Raw genomic sequence first — 27,972 nt, 5'->3', positions numbered from 1 at the left:
TCCTCCTCTTCTCCCGGCAGCCACGATTTTCACCCGTGCGTAGTGGACGTGCTGCTGGTGTTGTAAGCCTCAGGGGGCAACAAACTTGCGCGAATTCTACTTGTTTCCCCTTCACCTTGTTTCCTCGCGCTCCCGTCGCTGATCTCAGAACGTGGACGTGGGAGGATGGCTGCAGCCGGCAGGACGTGGTCGCTGTCCGTGGTTCTGAACCCGCTGCTGTTTCTGCTGCTGTTCGGTTATTGCCCTACTGTGGTGAGTAATCATCTATTCAATACTTTTTACATTTCTCCTATGTGAGGACTTTTTTTTTTTTTCAACACAGTTGCAGTCACTTGAACAACACAAAGCTGTAAAGTTCAGGTTTTTTGTTTTGTGGATGTTGTAAAATAATTTTGGGTGGAGCGTTGCACAAACAGTCAGTGAATGTCCCAAAAAAAAAAAACACAGAATGAGTCATTTCAGCTCCCCGAGACTATTGCTGATTTAGCTGATGCCTTGCCACTGTCACTTATTATTGATTTTACATGTATATATACATATACATAAGTAAAATCAATAATAAGCAACACAACATAGTGATGATGGCACAAACAGGGGATCAGTTCCACTGTTTCCACAGTTAAACAAGTGTCACTTGGCTAAATTAAGGCAGTTTTAACAATATTTTAGGAATTCACTTATCAATCCTTAAAATGTAATACAGCCAATTTCTCGATACAGCATGAAAAGTGGGCAAATTAGTGGGTTAGGGTGGGGAAAGTCGTGGTTGGAGGAAGAGGCACACTCTCAGTGGTCATGTTTATTGCTCACGTCAACCACATATCACTGATATTGATCATCAGTGATGTATTGCCGAGCATATAACTCACCTATAAGAAAGAGTCCAGTGATCGTAAAGGTGGGGAAAACAAACATTGCAGCAATTTTTCCTATTATATTCAACTCTCTCTCGCTCTCTCCAGACTTATACTGATACTGACTGCACTAATACCATATGTATACATATATATATATATATGTATACATATTCTGTTTCACACTGTGTAAAACTGACTTCGGTTGAATGCGGTTGTCTCTTCAATCCACCCCACCTCTCTTTTTTTGTTTGTTTTATTTTCTTTCTTCTTTTAATGTAATGTTTTCTAGGAAATAAGGTTACTCGAAAATGGGAACGGATTTGGTCGAGCATTAGCGCAAATTAGACGGAGCAGCTTGCAGATCACCGAGCCATTTGGACAAGAACACTGGTCGATTAGGTTCATCCCACCCATGCAGAGAACGATCCCTGTGCCAGTGTCTTGATTGCAAAGCAGTGTCCTCACATCGTATCGCTCTGCCGTGATTGAAAGTTGTGTGCTGAATTCATGCTTTCCGGGGGAAGAAAAAAAATGTTTTACAGGATGAAGAGAAGTTGCATTTGTATCCGTCAGAAAGTGAAAATGAATGAATGCATCAGACAAAAAGAGGAGCCAGCTGCCTGGATTCTTTAATGAGAGGAAAAAGTCTTTGTGCAGAGTTCCTTCATTAGAGTGCATCTGGCTTGGCTGTGCTACAAATTCATTTTTGCTATGAGGAAACAAGCAAGTGAAGAAGAGGGAGGACAGGATGTGCGTCACTCAAGAGACGGGGAAAAAAAGGCCGCTTTAACAGATTAGTGGAACTGGTTTCATTTTTAGGAGCCTCTCAAAGCAGCGTAAGGAAAAAAAAAGACGAGGAGTGAGGATTTTCTCCCTCTCCCTCTAATCATGGTGCTATAATACCATGAAAGGGAGGCTCATCCAGTCCAGGATGATAAAGTCAGGATGCACCAATCCATCTCATTTCCCCAATCATTTCACAAGCGCCTCACATGACCCCACCATATTTGAATCCACTATCACCTCCTGCTCTGCTGCTGTTTTGGCCTTTATGGTGCTTTTCCATTATACAGTTCTACCACTACTCAACTCGACTGTATGCGGTTTTTTTTTTTGCTTTTTCATCATAGTACCTGGTGTTTTTTTAGTACCTGCTCTGATGAGGTTCAAAAGCGAGCTGAGCTGATACTAAAATGTGACTGCCGGCCACTGATTGGGCAGAGAGTGCTATCATATGCCATTTTGAAAAAAAACCAACACATTAAGAGTGTTACAGCAAGCATGCAGCATGGCTGCTGTCCACAAGAATATGGTCCAATAATGGTCCATAGGTGCATACGTGCTATTGCCTTATGAGCAAGTGAGTTGCTTTTTGGGTGTTTTCCCAGTAAACTGTCTTTAAAGCACTGGTCAAGTTTGTCACAAAATGTCTGACCTGAAGGTATCTTCTCTGCTGTTTCTCACTTTGGATTTTTTTCTTCAAATGCAGAGTGAAATTCTAAAGCATCCCGTGAATTCTTACATTTTATTTTATTTTAAATAATTGCCATATGAAAGGTGAAGATGAAGATGAAGCTGTAATTCCTAGATGGCAAGCTTAGCAACCAACGTGGAAGGTGGACAAAGATCAGGGAGCTGCATGGCTTTGATGATACTGGAAACAATTTTGCTTGCAATCTGATAATGGTAACATTAGAGAGATGTGTTTGGAGACAGAATGAAATCCCAGGAGATTCATTACATAGTGTTTTTTTTTAACATGAAGAGCCGAGTGAAGATCTGTCACAGGAGAAACAAAAGCAACATGCATTCACCAGAGACTTTATTAGGGTACACTCTTAGAAATAAGGGTTCCAAAAGGGTTCTTCTACAAGGGCTGAAGTTCTACCTGGAACCATTTGTTTCTGAAAAACCCTTTCCTGAATAAAGGGTTTCAAAAGGGTTCTTGGTGGAACCCTTTTGACAAGTTGTGTGAGGCATACTGCAGGGATCAGCTCCCTTTGCGTTTACCATCTTTTCTGCATTCAAAATTTGAAATTGATCTAGAATGTGCATCACAACCTAAATCTATGGCTTCGTCTCCAAAACTTTGCCGCACCTTAAGAGAATATCTAGTTTTGTTATTTCGCTGACTAGAGTAGTTATGGACGACATAGCCCGAAAATGGTTAACATTATATCACAAAAGTCTTCCATTATATTGCAATAAAAATGTTTCAAAATAAAAGTGTGTGTGAGTTGACATATGGATTTCACAATAAAAACTATCAAGGACATATAGAAATATCTCATTATAATGTGATATAAAGTGGGCTTCAAGGTATCAACTTTTCCAGCACTTTCACTTCATTGTGATCAATACTTAGAATAGCTAGTATTTACTGTGCATGCTCTTCGATACCGGTTGATGGTACAGGCTTGTGATGCATAACCTTATGTTCTTTAGACTTAATGCGCTGGAGCTGTGAGTCACATTGGATGTCGGTATTGAAGGAAAACGAATAACTGATCTGTATATAAAACACATTTTATTCCATTTAACAGTTATATCAGATGTGATGAACTTCTTCGATAAAATGTTTGTTTTATTGTAGCTTTCTATCGTGTAATATTACATTTGCAATCAAATGACTCCATTAGAAATGGAAAATTAAAGTACTAAATACTAATTATATTATAGACTAATTTAGAACGAGCAGGCTTATGTCCTGTGGCTCCACACAAATCTTGGTGGTGATGATCGATAAACATCAGATCAGCAGTTAGGGGAATACTCTTTGAATCCTCCTCATTCTGACACTTGGTTTGAACCTCAGCAGATTGTTTTGACCATGTCAAAGTCGTGTTGCTGCCATGTGGTTGTCTCATTAGATATTTGTGTTAAGCAGTGGATCCGGTGTACCTAATAAAGTGGCCAGTAGGTGTAGCCGTGTTTAAATATTTTTTTAGTTTTCATTGAGACAGATAATAACAGAAAAAACATTTGCAATATTAGAAATGATGTCAAATATAGCTACATTGAGAGAAAAAGACATGAAACAAAACAAACAAACCTGAATACAGAATGTGCATGTTGGTCACCTTATACCAGGGGTTCTCAAAGTTTTGATACCTGAGGGCCAATTTAGGAACCCAACATTGGACTGAGGGCCGCCAAAGGAAAAAAAAAACGTAATAACTATGTTGTCCAAAAAAATATTAATTCGGTCCAAAATTTGCCAAAAACGTCATACTATACTATGTCGTTCAAAATGTTAAATTTTTTGGGGAAAAAGTTTTTGGTCCAAAACTTGACAAAAACGTCATCCTGTACTATGTCGTCCCTAATTTGACAATTTTTTGGGAAAAAAGTTTTTGGTCCCAAATTTGACTAATTTTTTTCAAAAAAAAGCTTGGTCCAAAATTTGCCAAAAACGTCATACTATACTATGTCGTCCAAAATGTGACAATTTTTTTGAAAAACGTTTTTTTGGTCCAAAACTTGACAAAAACGTAATACTATACTATGTAGTACGTCATACTATACTATGTCGTCCATAATGTGACCGTTTTTTGAAAAAAAAAATGTGTCCAAAATTGGACAAAAACGTCATACTACATACATACTATGTCGTCCAAAATTAGACAATTTAAAAAAAAAAAAATTTGGTCCAAAACTTGACAAAAACGTCATCCATCCATCCATTCATTATCTACCGCTTTATCCTCCACCAGAGTTGTTGTAAAAAGGTTCACGTTAAATACTTTTATGGAACACAACTCATCCACTAGAGGGAGCCCAGACTCAAAGTACACCGTCAAAAGCTCTCACAGAACCTCAAGATCGATAAGAGCAGCTAGCTCAGTGGGTAAAACAGCTGCTGGGAATTTGATAAGCATCTCTGAGGTTGGTAGTTCAAATCCTACAATCATCTGTAGTTCTTAGAACTTCTGACCAAAATAATTTAAATACCAGCAAAGTGGTGTTTTGTAAGACAGTTAGAATAGCTTGTGCTGGAAGAAGAAAGACTTGTATGTCTGAGGTTGTGTGTTCAAACCTATTGACACTGAGTGCAATGTTCAAAGTTAACAGTCAAAAGCTCTAAGAGAACCAGTAGAACTGTGGGAGCAGCGAGCTCAGTGGGTAAAACAGCTGGTGGGAAGTTCACAAGCGTCTCTGAGGTTGTGAGTTCTGCTATACACTTCACATCTGAATTATGAGGTGCATATGCCGCAATGCATTTTACCAGCAATGGGTTAGGGTATTGGTCAACATTGGTCAAAAATGTCATAGTATAGAATGTCATCAAAAAATTTTAAAAATTGGTCAAAAACCTTATAGTATAGTATGTCGTCCAAAAATGGTCAAAATTGGTCAAAAACCTTATAGTATAGTATGTCGTCCAAAAATGGTCAAAATTGGTCAAATACGTCATAGAATAGTATGTCGTCCAAAAATGGTCAAAAACATCATAGTATAGTATGTCGTCCAAAAATGGTCAAAAACATCATAGTATAGTATGTCGTCCAAAAATGGTCAAAAACATCATAGTATAGTATGTCGTCCAAAATTGGTCAAAAACGTCACAGTGTAGTATGTCCTCCAAAAATTTATAAAAACGTCTTAGTATATAGTTTGTCGTCCAAAAATGGTAAAAAACGTCATAGTATAGTATGTCGTCAAAAAATATAGCAGCCATTAATGATGTAATATTATGTCTGTCCACTGGAGGGCAGTTTCAACAGTTGAGCAGCCATGAATGATGTAATATCACGTTTGTCCACTGGAGGGCAGTTTAGATAAATCCATTTGGAATCTTCCACTTCCTGTTTGCCATTTGGAGCCAGCAGGAGCAGGAGGAAACACATGGAGGACGAGGAGCAGCGGGGACAAACATGTGGTAACTGCTGCTTAAAAATGATCCACACATTTCTCTGATGTTCTGTTGACACTCTTGTGCATGTTGACTTTGTTAACATCCGACCTGAGTGATCTGATCACAGGTGTTCACGTGCCACCACATGCTGCTGCTAATGCTAATGCTAATGCGAATGCTAATGCGAATGTGAAGTCACTGCTCCACAGTAAACAAACACCTTTCATTTTATTTGTCTTCACAAAATGATGTTGAAATCATCAGAGACAACATGATACGATTTATCACGATATTTGAAAAATCATATATTGCGTTATACTGACAGTGCTAGTGAAAGTGAGCACTTGGCACCATCTAGTGGACTGAACTATTAATTCAGAGTTGCATTTACACTTCTGTTCAATATTGTCACAGTGTGTCTCCGACCACCTCCTGTCGTGGTTTGGCAAATCGGTTAGCAATCTGGTTTCTTGGTTTGTGGACAAAACAAGACATTTTAGAACATCATCATTTTCAGATCAACATTTTCTGACATTTTATGGACCAAACCATGAATCCAGTATTTGTTTATGGAGCAGTAAATTAGGATTCACCTGTGATTTCATCACCTCAGACGGACGTTAACAGCACTTGTCAACAGAGCCTCTGTTTAATGTGTCTGCATTGATTTCCATTGTTAACATGTGACTTTAGTGAAAACCACATTCACCTGTTTGCTGCTTTTTCAGGCTGAAGCCAGTCCAAGTCAACTGCAGCTTAAGAGCTCTTCATTGTTGGGATGTTAACACAGAAACTTGATCAACACTATTATTTGTCCAAAATGAGTGTTGATCAAGTTTCTGTGTGAACATTTCAACACTGAAGAGCTCCAAACAGCTGCAGTTGACTTGGACTGGCTTCAGTCTGAGAAAGCAGCAAACAGGTGAATGTGTTTTTCACTAAAGTCACATGTTAACATGTAAAAAATTATGTGCACACATTACTCACACAGAAGTCTAATTAATGTGCGGATGATTTTTAAGCAGCAGTTACTGGACACCTGGACCCCAACTGTCTGGTGGACTTTCCTGGGAGTGAACCCCTGTCATTTTTTTTATGTTTTTTTTAATAAATTTTGGGGGAAAATGTGTGAAATAAAATGACATAACCCCCTCCTGTCATGTCTGTGAATTTCCGGGGGGGCACAAGCCCAGCCCCGTTTCCCACCACCACACCAACACCAGTGAGTAATCTCTTGGGACTGCGAGGTGGAATCGAACCGGCCACCACCAGACTGGTACAACCTTACGGTTGTGAACGAAACCACTACGCCACACATCCCTGTGAGATTTAGTAGCTCTTGGTGTTTTTCAATGTTCACTTTGGATGTGGACCCTTAAATGTTGGACTATAAGGGAATTGAACCCATAATCCCAGGATCTCAATGACTGCTCCTTAACCAGTTGAGCTAAGTCCACACTCTTTTTCCCATCATTCGAACTCCTATTTACTCTTCTTGGTTGAATATTGTATTTAAAATGCAGTCCATGCAAGATTTGAACCCATGCTCACAATAACCTCAGGAACTTCAGTCATTCTCTTAGTGCCATGTGCTATCTGTCCTTGTGTGATTTTCCTAAAATTTGGAAGCATTTCAATAATAGAACCCATGACATCAACGTATTTTATTATTTGATAATGTCCGTCCGGCACATGCAGCCAAACAGTTAGTGTAATGGTTTACACACTTGTCTTTGAAGCAGAAGACGTGGGTTCGATTCCCGCTTGGAGCAAGCACCTTTATGCATGCACATTTTCTCCCCGTGTGATTGACACACACACTGAGGTCTGGTTGTATGACCATCAACACTAACTTTGCATACACACACAGTGATTAACTGTGGGGGAGTGGTGGTTTGGAGTGGGGGAAGTGGGGTGCTCAGGAGTGGGGGCAGTGTGGGGGGTAATACACAAACACAGGGAGAACATGCAAAACGGCATGCAGGAAAGTCCATGGTCCAACCGGGATCTGAACCCTGTCCAAAGACAATGTAGTAACCGCTACACAAGTGCTCAACCAGGTGAGCTATTTGTACTTATGTGCTTTTTCCTAAAATTTGGAAGCCTTTCAATAATGGAACATGACGCCGACGTATTGTAATACTTAATAACGTCCGTCCGGCACATGCAGCCAAACAGTTAGTGTAATGGTTTACACACTTGTCTTTGGAGCAGAAGACCTGGGTTCGATTCCCACTTGGAGCAAGCACCTTTATGCATGCACATTTTCTCCCCATGTGATTGACACAAACACTGAGGTCTGGTTGTATGACCATCAACACTAACTTTGCATACACACACAGTGATTAACTGTGGGGGAGTGGTGGTGTGGGGTGGGGGTGAAGTGGTGGTGTGTGGTGGTGTGGAGTGGGGTGGTGTGGAGTGGGGGGGAGTGGTGGTGTGGAGTGGGGGGGGAGTGGTGGTGTGGTGGTGTGGAGTGGGGGGGAGTGGTGGTGTGGAGTGGGGGGGAGTGGTGGTGTGGAGTGGGGGGGAGTGGTGGTGTGGAGTAATACACAAACACAGGGAGAACATGCAAAATGGCATGCAGGAAAGTCCATGTACCAACTGGGATTTGAACCCTGTCCAAAGACAATGTAGTAACACGCTACACAAGTGCTCAACCAGGTGAGCTATTTGTACTTATGTGCTTTTTCCTAAAATTTGGAAGCCTTTCAATAATGGAACATGACGCCGACGTTTTGTACTACTTAATAACGTCCGTCCGGCACAAGCAGCCAAACAGTTAGTGTAATGGTTTACACACTTGTCTTTGGAGCAGAAGACCTGGGTTCGATTCCCACTTGGAGCAAGCACCTTTATGCATGCACATTTTCTCCCCATGTGATTGACACAAACACAGGTCTGGTTGTATGACCATCAACACTAACTTTGCATACACACACAGTGATTAACTGTGGGGGAGTGGTGGTGTGGAGTGGTGGTGTGGAGTGGGGGGGAAGTGGTGGTGTGGAGTGGGGTGGTGTTGAGTGGGGGGGAGGGGTGGGGTGGTGTGGAGTGTGGTGGTGTGGAGTAATACACAGGGAGAACATGCAAAATGGCATGCAGGAAAGTCCATGTACCAACCGGGATTTGAACCCTGTACAAAGACAATGTAGTAACACGCTACACAAGTGCTCAACCAGGTGAGCTATTTGTACTTATGTGCTTTTTCCTAAAATTTGGAAGCCTTTCAATAATGGAACATGATGCCGACGTATTGTACTACTTAATAACGTCCGTCCGGCACATGCAGCCAAACAGTTAGTGTAATGGTTTACACACTTGTCTTTGGAGCAGAAGACCTGGGTTCGATTACCACTTGGAGCAAGTACCTTTAGTACATTTTCTCCCCATGTGAATGACACACACACTGAGGTCTGGTTGTATGACCATCAACACTAACTTTGCATACACACAGTGATTAACTGTGGGGGAGTGGTGGTGTGGGGTAATACACAAACACAGGGAGAACATGCAAAATGGCATGCAGGAAAGTCCATGTACCAACCGGGATCTGAACCCTGTCCAAAGACAAGGTAGTAACACGCTACACAAGTGCTCAACCAGGTGAGCTATTTGTACTTATGTGCTTTTTCCCAAAATTTGGAAGCCTTTCAATAAAGGAACATGACGTCGACGTATTGTACTACTTAATAACAACCGTCCGGTACATGCAGCCAAACAGGTAGTGTAATGGTTTACACACTTGTCTTTGTAGCAGGAGACCTGTGTTCGATAACCACTTGGAGCAAGTACCTTTAGTACATTTTCTCCCCATGTGAATGACACACACACTGAGGTCTGGTTGTATGACCATCAACACTAACTTTGCTTTCACACAAACGTATTAACCGTGTGTGTGTGTGAGTGCGCTGCACTCCTCTCCCACACCACCACTTCCCCCCCACTCCACCACTTCCCCCCACTCCACACCACCACTCCCCCACAGTTAATCAGTGTGTGTGTCTCCAAAGTTAGTGTTGATGGTCATACAACCAGACCTCAGTGTTTGTGTCAATCACATGGGGAGAAAATGTGCATGCATAAAGGTGCTTGCTCCAAGTGGGAATCAAACCCAGGTCTTCTGCTCCAAAGACAAGTGTGTAAACCATTACACTAACTGTTTGGCTGCATGTGCCCGACGGACGTTATTAAGTAGTACAAAACGTCGGCGTCATGTTCCATTATTGAAAGGCTTCCAAATTTTAGGAAAAAGCACATAAGTACAAATAGCTCACCTGGTTGAGCACTTGTGTAGCGTGTTACTACATTGTCTTTGGACAGGGTTCAAATCCCGGTTGGTACATGGACTTTCCTGCATGCCATTTTGCATGTTTTCCCTGTGTTTGTGTATTACCCCACACCACCACTCCCCCCCACTCCACACCACCACTCCCCCCCACCACTCCACACCACCACTCCCCCCCACTCCACCACTTCCCCCCCCACTCCACACCACCACTTCCCCCCCACTTCCCCCCCCACTCCACACCACCACTTCCCCCCCCCACTTCCCCCCCACTCCACACCACCACTTCCCCCCCACTCCACACCACCACTTCCCCCCCACTCCACACCACCACTTCCCCCCCCACTCCACACCACCACTTCCCCCCCCACTCCACACCACCACTTCCCCCCCACACCACCACTTCCCCCCCCACTCCACACCACCACTCCCCCCCCCACTCCACACCACCACTCCCCCCCACTCCACACCACCACTTCCCCCCCCACTCCACACCACCACTTCTCCACACCACCACTTCCCCCCCCACTCCACACCACCACTTCCCCCCCACTCCACACCACCACTTCTCCACACCACCACTTCCCCCCCCACTCCACACCACCACTTCCCCCCCCACTCCACACCACCACTTCCCCCCCCCACTCCACACCACCACTTCCCCCCCCCCCACTCCACACCACCACTCCCCCCCCCACTCCACACCACCACTTCCCCCCCCTACTCCACACCACCACACCACTCCACACCACCACTCCCCCCCCACTCCACACCACCACTCCCCCACAGCTAATCACTGTGTGTGTATGCAAAGTTAGTGTTGATGGTCATACAACCAGACCTCAGTGTTTGTGTCAATCACATGGGGAGAAAATGTGCATGCATAAAGGTGCTTGCTCCAAGTGGGAACCGAACCCAGGTCTTCTGCTCCAAAGACAAGTGTGTAAACCATTACACTAACTGTTTGGCCGCATGCGCCGGACGGACATTATTAAGTAGTACAAAATGTCGGCGTCATGTTCCATTATTGAAAGGCTTCCAAATTTTAGGAAAAAGCACATAAGTACAAATAGCTCACCTGGTTGAGCACTTGTGTAGCGTGTTACTACATTGTCTTTGGACAGGGTTCAGATCCCGGTTGGACCATGGACTTTCCTGCATGCCGTTTTGCATGTTCTCCCTGTGTTTGTGTATTACCCCCCACACTGCCCCCACTCCTGAGCACCCCACTTCCCCCACTCCACACCACCACTCCCCCACAGTTAATCACTGTGTGTGTATGCAAAGTTAGTGTTGATGGTCATACAACCAGACCTCAGTGTGTGTGTCAATCACACGGGGAGAAAATGTGCATGCATAAAGGTGCTTGCTCCAAGCGGGAATCGAACCCACGTCTTCTGCTTCAAAGACAAGTGTGTAAACCATTACACTAACTGTTTGGCTGCATGTGCCGGACGGACATTATCAAATAATAAAATACGTTGATGTCATGGGTTCTATTATTGAAATGCTTCCAAATTTTAGGAAAATCACACAAGGACAGATAGCACATGGCACTAAGAGAATGACTGAAGTTCCTGAGGTTATTGTGAGCATGGGTTCAAATCTTGCATGGACTGCATTTTAAATACAATATTCAACCAAGAAGAGTAAATAGGAGTTCGAATGATGGGAAAAAGAGTGTGGACTTAGCTCAACTGGTTAAGGAGCAGTCATTGAGATCCTGGGATTATGGGTTCAATTCCCTTATAGTCCAACATTTAAGGGTCCACATCCAAAGTGAACATTGAAAAACACCAAGAGCTACTAAATCTCACAGGGATGTGTGGCGTAGTGGTTTCGTTCACAACCGTAAGGTTGTACCAGTCTGGTGGTGGCCGGTTCGATTCCACCTCGCAGTCCCAAGAGATTACTCACTGGTGTTGGTGTGGTGGTGGGAAACGGGGCTGGGCTTGTGCCCCCCCGGAAATTCACAGACATGACAGGAGGGGGTTATGTCATTTTATTTCACACATTTTCCCCCAAAATGTATTAAAAAAAACATAAAAAAAATGACAGGGGTTCACTCCCAGGAAAGTCCACCAGACAGTTGGGGTCCAGGTGTCCAGTAACTGCTGCTTAAAAATCATCCGCACATTAATTAGACTTCTGTGTGAGTAATGTGTGCACATAATTTTTTACATGTTAACATGTGACTTTAGTGAAAAACACATTCACCTGTTTGCTGCTTTCTCAGACTGAAGCCAGTCCAAGTCAACTGCAGCTGTTTGGAGCTCTTCAGTGTTGAAATGTTCACACAGAAACTTGATCAACACTCATTTTGGACAAATAATAGTGTTGATCAAGTTTCTGTGTTAACATCCCAACAATGAAGAGCTCTTAAGCTGCAGTTGACTTGGACTGGCTTCAGCCTGAAAAAGCAGCAAACAGGTGAATGTGGTTTTCACTAAAGTCACATGTTAACAATGGAAATCAATGCAGACACATTAAACAGAGGCTCTGTTGACAAGTGCTGTTAACGTCCGTCTGAGGTGATGAAATCACAGGTGAATCCTAATTTACTGCTCCATAAACAAATACTGGATTCATGGTTTGGTCCATAAAATGTCAGAAAATGTTGATCTGAAAATGATGATGTTCTAAAATGTCTTGTTTTGTCCACAAACCAAGAAACCAGATTGCTAACCGATTTGCCAAACCACGACAGGAGGTGGTCGGAGACACACTGTGACAATATTGAACAGAAGTGTAAATGCAACTCTGAATTAATAGTTCAGTCCACTAGATGGTGCCAAGTGCTCACTTTCACTAGCACTGTCAGTATAACGCAATATATGATTTTTCAAATATCGTGATAAATCGTATCATGTTGTCTCTGATGATTTCAACATCATTTTGTGAAGACAAATAAAATGAAAGGTGTTTGTTTACTGTGGAGCAGTGACTTCACATTAGCATTAGCATTAGCATTAGCATTAGCAGCAGCATGTGGTGGCACGTGAACACCTGTGATCAGATCACTCAGGTCGGATGTTAACAACAGTTGTAAACAGAGTGTCAACAGAACATCAGAGAAATGTGTGGATCATTTTTAAGCAGCAGTTACCACATGTTTGTCCCCGCTGCTCCTCGTCCTCCATGTGTTTCCTCCTGCTCCTGCTGGCTCCAAATGGCAAACAGGAAGTGGAAGATTCCAAATGGATTTATCTAAACTGCCCTCCAGTGGACAAACGTGATATTACATCATTCATGGCTGCTCAACTGTTGAAACTGCCCTCCGGTGGACAAACATAATATTACATCATTAATGGCTGCTATATTTTTTGACGACATACTATACTATGAAGTTTTTAACCATTTTATGACGACATACTATACTATGACGTTTTTGACCAATTTTGACCATTTTTGGACGACATACTATACTATAAGGTTTTTGACCAATTTTTAAAATTTTTTGATGACATTCTATACTATGACATTTTTGACCAATGTTGACCAATACCCTAACCCATTGCTGGTTAAATGCATTGCGGCATATGCACCTCATAATTCAGATGTGAAGTGTATAGCAGAACTCACAACCTCAGAGACGCTTGTGAACTTCCCACCAGCTGTTTTACCCACTGAGCTCGCTGCTCCCACAGTTCTACTGGTTCTCTTAGAGCTTTTGACTGTTAACTTTGAACATTGCACTCAGTGTCAATAGGTTTGAACACACAACCTCAGACATACAAGTCTTTCTTCTTCCAGCACAAGCTATTCTAACTGTCTTACAAAACACCACTTTGCTGGTATTTAAATTATTTTGGTCAGAAGTTCTAAGAACTACAGATGATTGTAGGATTTGAACTACCAACCTCAGAGATGCTTATCAAATTCCCAGCAGCTGTTTTACCCACTGAGCTAGCTGCTCTTATCGATCTTGAGGTTCTGTGAGAGCTTTTGACGGTGTACTTTGAGTCTGGGCTCCCTCTAGTGGATGAGTTGTGTTCCATAAAAGTATTTAACGTGAACCTTTTTACAACAACTCTGGTGGAGGATAAAGCGGTAGATAATGAATGGATGGATGGATGACGTTTTTGTCAAGTTTTGGACCAAATTTTTTTTTTTTTAAATTGTCTAATTTTGGACAACATAGTATGTATGTAGTATGACGTTTTTGTCCAATTTTGGACACATTTCTTTTTTCAAAAAACGGTCACATTATGGACGACATAGTAAAGTATGACGTACTACATAGTATAGTATTACGTTTTTGTCAAGTTTTGGACCAAAAATAAGTTTTTCAAAAAAATTGTCACATTTTGGACGACATAGTATAGTATGACGTTTTTGGCAAATTTTGGACCGAATTAATTGTTTTTTGGACAACATAGTTATTACGTTTTTTTTTTCCTTTGGCGGCCCTCAGTCCAATGTTGGGTTCCTAAATTGGCCCTCAGGTATCAAAACTTTGAGAACCCCTGGTATAAGGTGACCAACATGCACATTCTGTATTCAGGTTTGTTTGTTTTGTTTCATGTCTTTTTCTCTCAATGTAGCTATATTTGACATCATTTCTAATATTGCAAATGTTTTTTCTGTTATTATCTGTCTCAATGAAAACTAAAAAAATATTTAAACACGGCTACACCTACTGGCCACTTTATTAGGTACACCGGATCCACTGCTTAACACAAATATCTAATGAGACAACCACATGGCAGCAACACGACTTTGACATGGTCAAAACAATCTGCTGAGGTTCAAACCAAGTGTCAGAATGAGGAGGATTCAAAGAGTATTCCCCTAACTGCTGATCTGATGTTTATCGATCATCACCACCAAGATTTGTGTGGAGCCACAGGACATAAGCCTGCTCGTTCTAAATTAGTCTATAATATAATTAGTATTTAGTACTTTAATTTTCCATTTCTAATGGAGTCATTTGATTGCAAATGTAATATTACACGATAGAAAGCTACAATAAAACAAACATTTTATCGAAGAAGTTCATCACATCTGATATAACTGTTAAATGGAATAAAATGTGTTTTATATACAGATCAGTTATTCGTTTTCCTTCAATACCGACATCCAATGTGACTCACAGCTCCAGCGCATTAAGTCTAAAGAACATAAGGTTATGCATCACAAGCCTGTACCATCAACCGGTATCGAAGAGCATGCACAGTAAATACTAGCTATTCTAAGTATTGATCACAATGAAGTGAAAGTGCTGGAAAAGTTGATACCTTGAAGCCCACTTTATATCACATTATAATGAGATATTTCTATATGTCCTTGATAGTTTTTATTGTGAAATCCATATGTCAACTCACACACACTTTTATTTTGAAACATTTTTATTGCAATATAATGGAAGACTTTTGTGATATAATGTTAACCATTTTCGGGCTATGTCGTCCATAACTACTCTAGTCAGCGAAATAACAAAACTAGATATTCTCTTAAGGTGCGGCAAAGTTTTGGAGACGAAGCCATAGATTTAGGTTGTGATGCACATTCTAGATCAATTTCAAATTTTGAATGCAGAAAAGATGGTAAACACAAAGGGAGCTGATCCCTGCAGTATGCCTCACACAACTTGTCAAAAGGGTTCCACCAAGAACCCTTTTGAAACCCTTTATTCAGGAAAGGGTTTTTCAGAAACAAATGGTTCCAGGTAGAACTTCAGCCCTAGAAGTAGAAGAACCCTTTTGGAACCTTTATTTCTAAGAGTGTACCTTATAAAGTCTCTGGTGAATGCATGTTGCTTTTGTTTCTCCTGTGACAGATCTTCACTCGGCTCTTCATGTTAAAAAAACACAAAATTGGACAAAAACGACATACCTATGTCATCCAAAATCTGACCATTTTTTTGAAAAACATTTATTTGGTCCAAAACTTGACAAAAAGGTAATAATATACTATGTAGTACGTCCTACTATACTATGTCGTCCATAATGTGACCATTTTTGGATGGATGTGATGAACTTCTTCGATAAAATGTTTGTTTTATTGTAGCTTTCTATCGTGTAATATTACATTTGCAATCAAATTACTCCATTAGAAATGGAAAATTAAAGTACTAAATACTAATTATGTTGTAGACTAATTTAGAACGAGCAGGCTTATGTCCTGTGGCTCCACACAAATCTTGGTGGTGATGATCGATAAACATCAGATCAGCAGTTAGGGGAATACTCTTTGAATCCTCCTCATTCTGACGCTTGGTTTGAACCTCAGCAGATTGTTTTGACCATGTCAAAGTCGTGTTGCTGCCATGTGGTTGTCTCATTAGATATTTGTGTTAAGCAGTGGATCCGGTGTACCTAATAAAGTGGCCAGTAGGTGTAGCCGTGTTTAAATATTTTTTTTTTAGTTTTCAGTGAGACAGATAATAACAGAAAAAACATTTACTATATTAGAAATGATGTCAAATATAGCTACATTGAGAGAAAAAGACATGAAACAAAACAAACAAACCTGAATACAGAATGTGCATGTTGGTCACCTTATACCAGGGGTTCTCAAAGTTTTGATACCTGAGGGCCAATTTAGGAACCCAACATTGGACTGAGGGCCGCCAAAGGAAAAAAAAAACGTAATAACTATGTTGTCCAAAAAAATATTAATTCGGTCCAAAATTTGCCAAAAACGTAATACTATACTATGTCGTCCCTAATTTGACAATTTTTGGGGAAAAAAGTTTTTGGTCCCAAATTTGACTAATTTTTTTCAAAAAAAAGCTTGGTCCAAAATTTGACAAAAATGACATACTATACTATGTCGTCCAAAATGTGACAATTTTTTGGGAAAAAATTTCAACACCAAAATTGGACCAAAAACGTCATACTATACTGTGTCACTATGTCATCCAAAATTTTATGACATAGTAAATACAGTTGTACAGTTAACACTTATTGGTCTGTATCCAGTAATGTCCAATAAACATTTAACAAGCTTAGTAGCTCCTGGATTAAAACCATCAACTGTAATCCATTGTGGGCCGCCAGAAATGTTTCTGCGGGCCGCCATTGGCCCCCGGGCCGCACTTTGAGAACCAATGCCTTATACTAAATGATAACAGATATAAAATACTCATCATTTCAGCATCTATGTCGAAAAAAAAAAAATAATAATAGAAAAAATTGTTTTACCAATTCAACATGTTGATGTTGAGCTTCTCTGTGGTGAAAATGATGAGTCAAAGTCTGCATTTTGTCCGTGTGATGTGACTCCACACTTTAATGGTTGATTTCCTACAGTTTCAGCTTCAGGGAGTGATAAAAAGCCTGTCCTCACTATATACAGTCCCCTTCCTTTTCTGAGACCACCTCAAAGGCCTCTGGTTGCCATCATGCACGTGTTCTGCATGTTATTGTCCCCCCCAGATAGGTCAAAACACACAAACCCAAATGATAGCTGGGTGTTTGCCAAAGAGGCCAGAAGTGCAAAGAGATTTACCATCTGCAGTCAAAGGTTTGCCAGTATTTGGCTGCAGGTTTATGGCTTTTCCCCCAGCTGATTGTCAACAGACGTAGTGTTCAAATACTTATTCTGCTTGTCTGTATAATACAGGGGTCCCACATCCAGTGTGGTCAGCAGGGGGAAAAAAAACAACTGATCAGTGGTGATGGGTGATATATCCCAATGTTCCTTTCCTTTGTGATATTGCAATAAAAATATTTGTGATATTTCACAGTTTGTGTTGACATATTGATGCAAAATCAATTTGATATACTCTATGTATATATATATATATATATAAATATATATACAGTATATATATTTATATGTATACATATATATGTATATATGTGTGTATGTATGTATATATGTATTTATGTGTATATATTTGTGTATGTATGTATGTATATATATATATCTATATATATATACTACATATATACATGTATAGAATGACTCATTATAATGGATGGACCATAAATAAACAAAATTAGTGTTTTTTTAAAACGACCACAGCTGTTACAAAGTGCTGTATATCAGTGATAAATAAAACAAATAAAATATAAAAATATGAGACCTAATAGACCTAAGAACAAACAATAACATGTACAATAAAACAATAAAATACTGTAGAAAGTATACAAACAACATAAATAAACAAGTCATACAATAAAACCATAAAAAAAGATAAAACCAACGTCTCATTCTACTGGGGTCGAAAGCGTAAAAGAGTAAAAATGGTATGGCAAAAACAAACTAATGCAGGAGGAAAAGGCACAAGGAGAATCAGGAACAACATGACAAAGAGAACTGACACCAAATGAACTGGCGTAGGCACTAGGGAGCAAGGCGAGAGACCGAAAAGGAAGTAAAACTTGACATGGCACACAAAATTACAAAATAAAACAGGAAACAAGGACTAGAAACCAAGAGACGAAGAACTAAAAACTGAAGAAAGAAACAGAAAGAACTACAAAAAGTCCAGATACAACTGTCTAAGGTTGTCTGGATAAATCCAGGGGTTGTAACAGATAGGATTGGAGTGCTGCACGTGGCCTGCGAGCCACAAGTTTGAGACCGCTGGACTAATAGGTATCCAGCACTTCGATTAGCACTTTGATTAATATTTGTAGAATAGCCAGTATTTACTGCGTGTGCTCTCCGACACTGGTTGATGGTGTTGCATTAAATTATGCGGCACCGGCTTATGATGCATAACGTTATGTTCTTTAGACTTTATGCTCTGGAGCTGTGAGGCATATTGAATGTAATAAAAAGCAGGAAAAGCTCCCACAAATCACGTTTATCTGCATCTTCCAGCAGGACATTCAGAGGAGGCATTGGATGGCCTGGAGAGGAGAAACAGAGGAATTTCAACATTCGGGTTATACATCAAGGCCGGGAAACACTATTTATTGTTGGAGAGGAAATTCACCAGAGACCATACAGAGGAATATCTTACAGCAGAAGCACTTTGTTCTTTCAAAGCCCAGACTTTTCATAAGTCAGTGGAAGTAGTTGGTGTCAAAGCTTCGGGGGCATAAGGCAAAAAAGAATGGATGGCCCGTGAGATAAAAATGAGAAAAATAAGCGTCACAGTTTCATGATGGTGATATCATCATAGCTGAATTGATTTTGTGTGTAGTCAATTTGTGTGTGTGTGTGTGTGTGTGTGTTTTTTTTGGATGCAGACCATCAGGCCAAAGGAGGGATGGCAGGTGTACAGCTCAGCTCAGGATGCAGACGGGCGCTGTGTCTGCACTGTGGTGGCACCTGAACAGAATCTGTGCTCCAGAGACGCCAAAGGCAGACAGCTGCGCCAACTGCTGGAGAAGGTGTGCACACACAGCCACACACATTTCTGTTTGTCTGTCAACACACACACACACACGGACACATTTACCACTAACACCTAGATTCATACAGACATATGACATCGATTTCTATTAATATTGATGCTTCTTTGTTGCCTCTAATCCTCAGACCGATTGTTTCACCCAGGTCTCTAAACCTATTTCCTTCTTAGACATATACTGTATAACATGGATGACATTATCCCAACGGCTGCTCGCGAAGATGAGAATGGTCGCCATTTTGCCATAACTGTTCAAACAGTTAGGCAAATCACTGCTATGAAATATGTTCATTGTGAGCAGAAGAAGACAAGGCGATGGAAACAAACAAAGCAACAAATTGTGCGGTTGAATCTGGGTAAATCATGGACTCAGACTAGATTTACCAAGAGCTCATCTGCACAGCAGCGTTAACACAGCGACTATTTACAATACACTGCAAGTTGCTAATTCTAATGTGACAATTACCCTTCACTGACAACAAGGTTAAGTCCAAAGTTTGATTACTACAAACAACAAAATAATAATAAAAAATCCCACACACTGTCTTACTTGTATTGATACATTAATTTGCATAATGTTGCTTTAGAGATCCGGTAGCTGACTTTACACAACCGAGGTACCACCCTCTATTTGCTTCTATAAATGTATATACTGTACACACGTAAAACAGGCGATCAGCATAAACCGACTGTTTTCATCATAAAAGTGAAGATGGTGAATATATGTTGTGCCAAAACACGCCGTTTTACTGGATCCCCGCAGATCGAGAGAGACGACTGAGGTCAATCACTGCTATGAAACATGGTCACAGTGAGCAGAAGACGACGGAGCGATGGCAACAAACACAAACGACACATTTTTGCAGTTGAATCTGGGTAAATCATGGACTCAGACTAGATTTACCAAGAGCTATTTACACTGCAAGTTACCGATGTTAACGTGACAATTACCAAATTCCGTTGGCAACAACACCACCTTTAGATTGTATCCATTTATTTTCCTCCAGGCTCTTTTAAACTTTCAGTGACTCTCTAAAGTAAGATGAAGGGAAGTTAATCAGGGAGATGATTAAGATGTCAAGAAACTGCAATTCTGGAATAATGTCCTCTCTACTGTCTGAAAGGCAGAACCAGTTTGTGATTGACAGTGTTGCAGAAACATACACGACAGCAGAGCCTTTTTCTGCCTCAGTCCTGTCTGTGTCAGTCTTGTACATATGCACTGCAAATAAAAACATAAATATAGCATTTTAGTTTGACATAATTAACATCCTTCCTTGTTCTAGTTGTTAATTTGCGTAATATATGTAAGAGATTTCACAACTGCAAATTCCGATGACACCTGCAAACAGGCTCAGCTGTCAATCACACAATCACATATTTTGAACACACACCGTGTTAAAATATGGCACATTTTATTCTATGTTTTCCTTTAAATGGAAATATAATTTACAAAATTGACATCATATTCCGTTGAAGAACGAACTTGAAATTGATATTATAAATCAAGTCAGAAGCAGAAGCTCTATGTCCCATTAACTTACTGTAGTTTGTCTTCTTCAGGAAAGCTGAAAGACTCCCCTCACTTTTTAAATATGGTCTATGCTTATCACTAGAAATACGAATAAAAAAAAACTGATAGAAATGTAAAACCCTATACAATCCAAACATTATGTCTTCGAAATAGCTTGAGATGGCTGTAAATGATTAATGCATAAGCACAAATATGTCGTGAACAGCTTCATACTTGAGTAGATGCCTGAGTTTTTAATATAGGTATATCGTGCCGTGCCTACTAGAGAATATCTTCAGTATTTACCCTTCAGATTTTGTTATGAAGTGAACAACTTTGAATTCATTTGGTAACACAAACTCCAAGTATACTTTGTGAACTGGAGCAGAAAGATTACATTTGATATTAGTATTTATATTTTTTCCACCATGACCATTTGTGACCTAGTGCATTATTATCTACAAACAAACAACACAACAACGACATGGAGTCACTTTCCTCGATCCGTATTCCATATAAGGAAACACTCGCTCTAACCTACATTTTAATGTATTATGCCAAAGGATGTTCACTGTCATTCACTGGGCTCTTTTGACACTAATGTACTCAGCTGCCTCTGGGCTTCGGTGAGGCCATATTAGGGTTTTCCTCTACCCTCACCAGAAGAGTCTGCAGAACACAATGCAATGTATTGTTCCACTTTGCCACTGATGTGCTCTCGTGTTGTTGGTTGGTTTTCAATGATAATGAAAGAGAAAGGAGAGAGGGGGCCATATTGCATCCTGTTCAGATGACCCATCAACCTAGCTTACACTAAACCAGAGAGACACTCAGTGTCTATTTCCAATCCTCTTGGTCCTTGAGCGGTCGCTAACAGTGCATCCTTTTCCTCCATCTTTGTCCTGTCCCTTGTGTCCTCTTCTGTCTCGCCAACTGTCCTCATGTCCTCTTCCTCTTTTCCAGCTCCATCTTTAACATTCTTTGTCCAGTGTACTCGCTATTCCCTCCTCTGCACGTGACAAAACCCATCTCAACCTTCACTCTCTCACTTTATCTCCAAAACCGTTCAACAGGAGCTGTCTTTTGAATGATGCTCATTTCAAATCCTGGTCACAAAAATGTCAGCACCTTCAGCTCTGCCTCTGTCGTCAAGCCACCTTAGCAGGTCTCACTAACATCCTGTAGACCTTCCCTTTCCCTTCTGCTGCGATCCTTCTTTCACTTATCAGCCCTGACACTCGTCTCCACCCGCTCCTCCCTGCCTGCACTCTCTTCTTCACCTCTCTTGTGCACCGTCTACTCCTCGTATCTTCACCGTACCCGCTGTCATTCACACACACACGTTATTCCGTGTCTGTTTCAAATGAATATGTTATAAATCACATCTGAAAACACATTACAAAAATAGGATATATTGCCATCATTACTGACATACAGTGATGGAATACAGAACAAGGGGCAGTGCCACATCCAAAGTAAACTTCAGCATACATAGATGGTTAAAAAACAATCACACTGGAGGTCAAAATGTTGATTTATTCCTTGGTACGTTGACGCACGGCAGCTCCTGAACGGCTGAACACGGAGGACATTTTAATCTTGTGCCGGACGGAAAAATCAATCGCGCGCTGTTTACACTCTTTTTCGAAAAAGGTGCAGAACATGTCGCAGTCGATCGAGGTGCTGAACCTGCGGACACAGAGGGACTTTCAGTACATCATGAGGATGGAGAGCCAGATCAAAGGCCTGCGCTCAAAGTTCCGGCAGATCGAATCGGACAGGAAGACGCTCGTCAACAAAAACTTTCAGGTACGTTGTTCTGTTACTATTTCTCCAAATATCATCTCGATTTTTTTAAACCCTCGTTCTTGATGGAATCATCTATTGAGCACAGTGCAGCCAAGTTGATTATGTGCAATGGGGACTACAGATGCAGCTAAGCTGCTAAATCTATGGCTCAGAGGCTGTGTTTTGCATCAATCAATAATGAATCACATTATATTTGTATAGCCCATATTCACAAACCATAATTGTCTCACAGGGCTTGACATGGTGTGACGTCCTCTGTCCTGCACGGCCCCTGTTTCATAAACAAAATGGAAACAGCACAAACCTTGGCCAATACTACCAAGTTTCCCACATTGTCAATATGTTTAAGTGTCTGGAGCTTATTTCTTCCTTGGCCGGATGTCCCCTGAAAATTTGCTTACATACTTACTTACTTACTTTTGAGTTATGCTGCTCACAAACAGGCAGACAGACACATGCCAGGAAGAAAATGACTCAGTCACTGACTGAAATAGAAATACAGAAATACAGAACACATCCACAAAAATGAATACATACATTTTGTCTAACTAAATTAAAGGTCCAATGTGTCATTTTCAATTAGCAGAAATGGAAGATTCACTTTTTACATTGTATATTTACACGAGGAACAGCTCAGTTTCCCTACCACATACCAATCTCACAAGATTTGAATCTGGATCACTATCAAAATGTTATATCCTCTTTTGGCCATAACCAAAATCCTCAAACATACAAACAGTCAGAAGGTCAAAAGCAGTCATAAACATAACTGTCTTGGCGAAGTTATTATCTTCATGTTATTATCTTAATGTTTAAAGATGTGTTTGTGTAAAATGTTTTACTGTTTGTTTTTATTCTGTTCCCCCTTTTACTGACTTGAGATATTATCAATATATTTGTCATATAGTTCAGACAAAAGGAAAAACCACATGCCAGTCTTTCTGAATGATTCTTTTCCTTCTGGATCCTTGAGCGCCATTTTGGCCTTAATGCTGTGAAACATCCTTTAAGCGCTGCATTCAAATAATTGTTTTCTTTCATTGAGCAGTTTGTTAAGTCTGCGTATGTGTGTGTGCGTGCGTGCATGTGTTTATTCTAGGAGTTAAAGGGGAAGATGGAGTCCCTGCAGCCACTGATCCCTGTCCTGGAACAATACAAGACAGACACCAAGCTGATTGCACAGTTCAAAGAGGAGATCAGAAACCTGTCTGGTGTGTTGATGAGCATCCAGGAGGAGATGGGAGCTTTTGACTATGAGGAGCTGCAACAGAGGGTCCTCAGCCTGGAGAACCGGCTCCGCAACTGTATGAACAAACTCAGTAAGTCTCACAAAAACACGCCCTTGGCGTGGGCGATTTGTCGTCATCTGAACACACACGCGGCTTTTCCACATACAGAGCAGAACTGCTGGAGACTTTGAGGAGGTTTGAGGAGACTCGTTTTTTAGCAGAAGGTTCCTTGAGTACTAACAGGGTGTACTGACACAACTGTAAAAAAAAAAATAGAAAGGAACAGTTCAAAAAAGTATAATGCCCACACAAAAGTGTTTAGAGTAATCCAGGGGTGAGTGGTTTTGCCTTTCAGACAATTCCTCCAATCATCATGCTGAAGCCCAGAGTCCTGAGCTCCAGTGGAAGTGCCATTTTTTTTTACCGCATTTGTCCAATTACCATCAAGTTTATGGAAGCTGACATATCAAAAAATAAATAAATACAGGAATAAATAAATAAATACAGGAATGAATAAATAAATGCACCAATAAATGCATAAATAAATGCATAAATACACAAATAAATATAGAAATGCATAAATAAATACATTCTTTATATTTATTTCTACATTTCTGTTCACCTACATTTATTTATTTCTGTGTCCACACCAAACTCGTCAAACTATGTCTTTATAGTCCTTGCTTTGTGCACCTTGGCACAGTCATGTTGGAGTAGAAAAGGACCTTCCTCAAACTGTTGCCACAAAGTTGGAAGCATAGCATTGTCCAACATGTCTTTGAAGCGTTAAGATTGTCCTTCATTGGAGATAAGGGGCCTGATTGAAACACCGAAATTCAATACTTCTCAGGTGTGGCCAAACTTTTGTCCATATAGTGTATGTATTATATCAACTTTTGATAAGACAAAGACATGATCGATCGCACATCCTTCATCTCATGACACCTGGATTATTTCGCCAGCCTTTTGTGCTGGAACGAGTCAAAAATCTAGTGATCAACTGCTGAAGAAATACAGTCACCTCAGTACTGTTTGAGTCTGTTCACAGTGGTTCCCAATATGTCTTCAAATTGATTTTAAGACGTTATCAATTATTTTCAAGATTCTTCCTCCGCTGTCTGCCGTATTGGTGACCTAATTGTACCCTATTTTCTATTCTCTGCTCCAAAAGAACTGCTTTATAACTAAAACATAGCATTTGCAGTCTGGGCCCCTGAGGCTTCAGAACAATGTGCCTGACTTAGTCAATGATTTATTTAAATCTATTTTTCCCGAGGCATACTTTTATCTTAGAACCTTTCCTGATTATACCTAATTTACCTAACTTCTTTTTTAACTTCATCTAAGGACTTTATGGCTTTAAATGTTTTATTACAGCTTTAATGACCCACTTAAAACCTGTATTTTGTAAATGTCTTAATCAGTTATTATTACCATATTATTATTATTATAATTTAGTCACAGTTAGGCACTTAAAACCTGTGGGTTCCTTTCTCGAGTCACTGGCATGGGAAGGGAAGGGAGGGGGTGAGCAGAGGAGCAGTTCTTTGTTGTAAATGTCAGCCTCTCCTCTAGATGGCACTATAAACTACTTACTTCACCTTTAAAGGTGCCATATGTAAGGATGTTGGCCAAAAACAGTTACTACATTCAAATTCAACATTTTCAATCTTTTAGGTTTGGTTTTCTGACGTAACTGGCAAGCCGTGGTTGCTCAGCAGCTGAGACTCCACTGACTGCAATGAGTGGTAGACGGTGGTAGGTGGCGCCACATGCCAAAACATGATTTCAAATCATAAACATGATTTGCAGTCTGCAAAATATTTGTTTTAACATTGAGCAATGTTACCGCACAGGAAGAACGTCATGGTTCTTTCTCTGTGGAGTTTGCATGTTCTCCCCATTTATTCAGGTACTCTGTTTTCCCTCACAGTCCAAAAACATGCAGGAATCCAGCACCCTACCAGACTGAAGTCTACACTGTACTTTGACATTTATTTATTCCATTCACAGTATCACGGTTTGCAGTTTTATCATGTAGGAAACAGGGAAACATTTGTGCAATATGTGACAAGAGATGTGTGATGTGTTAACAGCATGTGGCAAGTTAATGAAGATCACTGGGCCAACAACAGTGAAAACATCAGGGACAAGATTCGGAGCCTGGATGACAGATCCACAGGCGTCTCTCAAAAACAACCGGGTGAGTCCTGACAATCTGTTTGTCTTGTTCTTACTGTGCCGTGAAGCCAATTGTTTAGAGGAGAAGATCTGTTGTTGAATTACAGTAGTATTTGGTTTACAACATGACACAGCATACAACGTCAGAAAAACACAAATCCTCTAGGACAGGGGTTCTCAAAGTTTTGATACCTGAGGGCCAATTTAGGAACCCAACATTGGACTGAGGGCCGCCAAAGGGAAAAGAATCAGCAAGAAATCCCATTTGGAATCATTTTAATGACCAGATTGCAGTTCTACAGTTTAGAGTTAAGTAATATAAGCGTTAATATAATAACGCTTTATAATTTACTGGGTAATTACCCAGTATTGTGGCCATTGTTCTTACCTTCTAATTACAGGTTAATACCAAGTAACACATTTCTGTTACTTGGTATTTACTGGGTAAATAGCTAGTAATTGGGGGCTGTAGCTACCTGCTTATTACCAGCTTATAACCCAATAATACACTAAAATTCACCATATAGAAACCAGGTAAATACCCAGTATTTTTGTTTAAAATTATTGGTCTGTATCCAGTAATGTCCAATTAACATTTAACAAGATTAGTAGCTCCCGGATTAATCAACTGTAATTCATTGCTGGCCGCCAGAAATGTTTCTGTGGGCCACCATTGGCTCCCGGGCCGCACTTTGAGAACCAATGATCTATACCATGTAAAAATTGTCTTCAAGGCAGAAGATCCATGCTCTATCTAGTTCATATTATACATCCTATTATACATATACATTCAATTTACATCTACCTCGGACCATCCACCTGTGGTTTCTTGTTATGGTTAAATCACAGCGTTGTTGTTGTCCGTTTTTGTATTTATTTGTCTCCAGGTCTGGTACATGGACAGCTACACCAACAACAAGATCGTAAAAGAGTTTAAATCCGTCGGCGATTTCGTGGCGGGAGTCGAGTCGAGAACATACAACCTGCCTTTCAAGTGGGCCGGGACCAACCACGTGGTGTACAACGGCTCTCTGTACTACAACAAGATGCAGAGCAACATCGTGGTGAGGTACAGCTTCGAGACCGGCCGCGTGGTCACACAGAGAGCGCTGGAGTCGGCGGGCTTCCACAACGTTTACCCCTATACGTGGGGAGGCTTCTCGGACATCGATCTGATGGCGGATGAGCTGGGCCTGTGGGCGGTGTACGCCACCAACCAAAACGCTGGGAACATTGTCATCAGCCAGCTGAACCCTGACACACTCCAAGTCCTTCACACCTGGAACACAGAGTACTCGAAGAGGAACGCCGGCGAGTCTTTTATGATCTGTGGAACACTCTACATCACTAACTCCCACCTTACTGGCGCCAAGGTGTACTACGCCTACTCCACGAAAACCTCCTCTTATGAGTACACAGACATCCCCTTTCATAACCAGTACTTCCACATGTCTATGTTGGACTACAATGCCAGGGATCGCAGCCTCTACGGCTGGAACAACGGCCACCAAGTCCTTTTCAACGTCACACTTTTCCACATCATTAAAACTGATGATGAATCTTAAAAAGAGGAACACTAAAAAAGCATAGAAAAAAAGCTAAATGTATCTGAATATATATATACTGTATATATTCAGATGAAATGATCAGCTTTTTGGTGAATTGTTAATTTATTTATCAGTTTGTCGTCATTTTATACACATTTAATTGATGCTGTATTTGTTATTTGCCAGTTTTCACACGATGAGGTAGTTCAGTGAGGTACTTTCCATGTTTTGATGTGTCAAGTTCTCTATAAAAAAAAAAAGTAAAAAGAAAGAAAGAAATTACAGCACAAATTAAAATAAATCCATGGCACCGAGGAACCTACGGCAGGTAACACCTTCTGGATGAAATAATGGTGCTTGATGGTTCAGAAATCCCGAAATGT

General features: G+C 40.7%; 1 protein-coding gene across 1 annotated transcript; it reads left to right on the top strand.

Annotated features, from left to right (window-relative positions):
• Positions 1-192: 192 nt before the first annotated feature.
• On the top strand, positions 193-27,607 carry LOC310942456 (noelin-3-like; the record flags this gene model as incomplete). Its single annotated transcript, XM_083907843.1, has 6 exons — positions 193-252; positions 19,147-19,290; positions 22,477-22,632; positions 23,732-23,951; positions 25,958-26,064; positions 26,930-27,607. Exons 3-6 carry the CDS (start codon positions 22,486-22,488, stop codon positions 27,605-27,607), a joined length of 1,152 nt encoding a protein of 383 aa, XP_083763969.1. The 5' UTR covers positions 193-252; positions 19,147-19,290; positions 22,477-22,485.
• Positions 27,608-27,972: the final 365 nt, after the last annotated feature.

Source organism: Microchirus variegatus (assembly GCF_963457635.1).
Source record: "Microchirus variegatus genome assembly, chromosome: 21".
Classification (NCBI taxonomy): domain Eukaryota; kingdom Metazoa; phylum Chordata; class Actinopteri; order Pleuronectiformes; family Soleidae; genus Microchirus; species Microchirus variegatus.
This window is presented reverse-complemented; position numbering and strand designations above follow the sequence as displayed.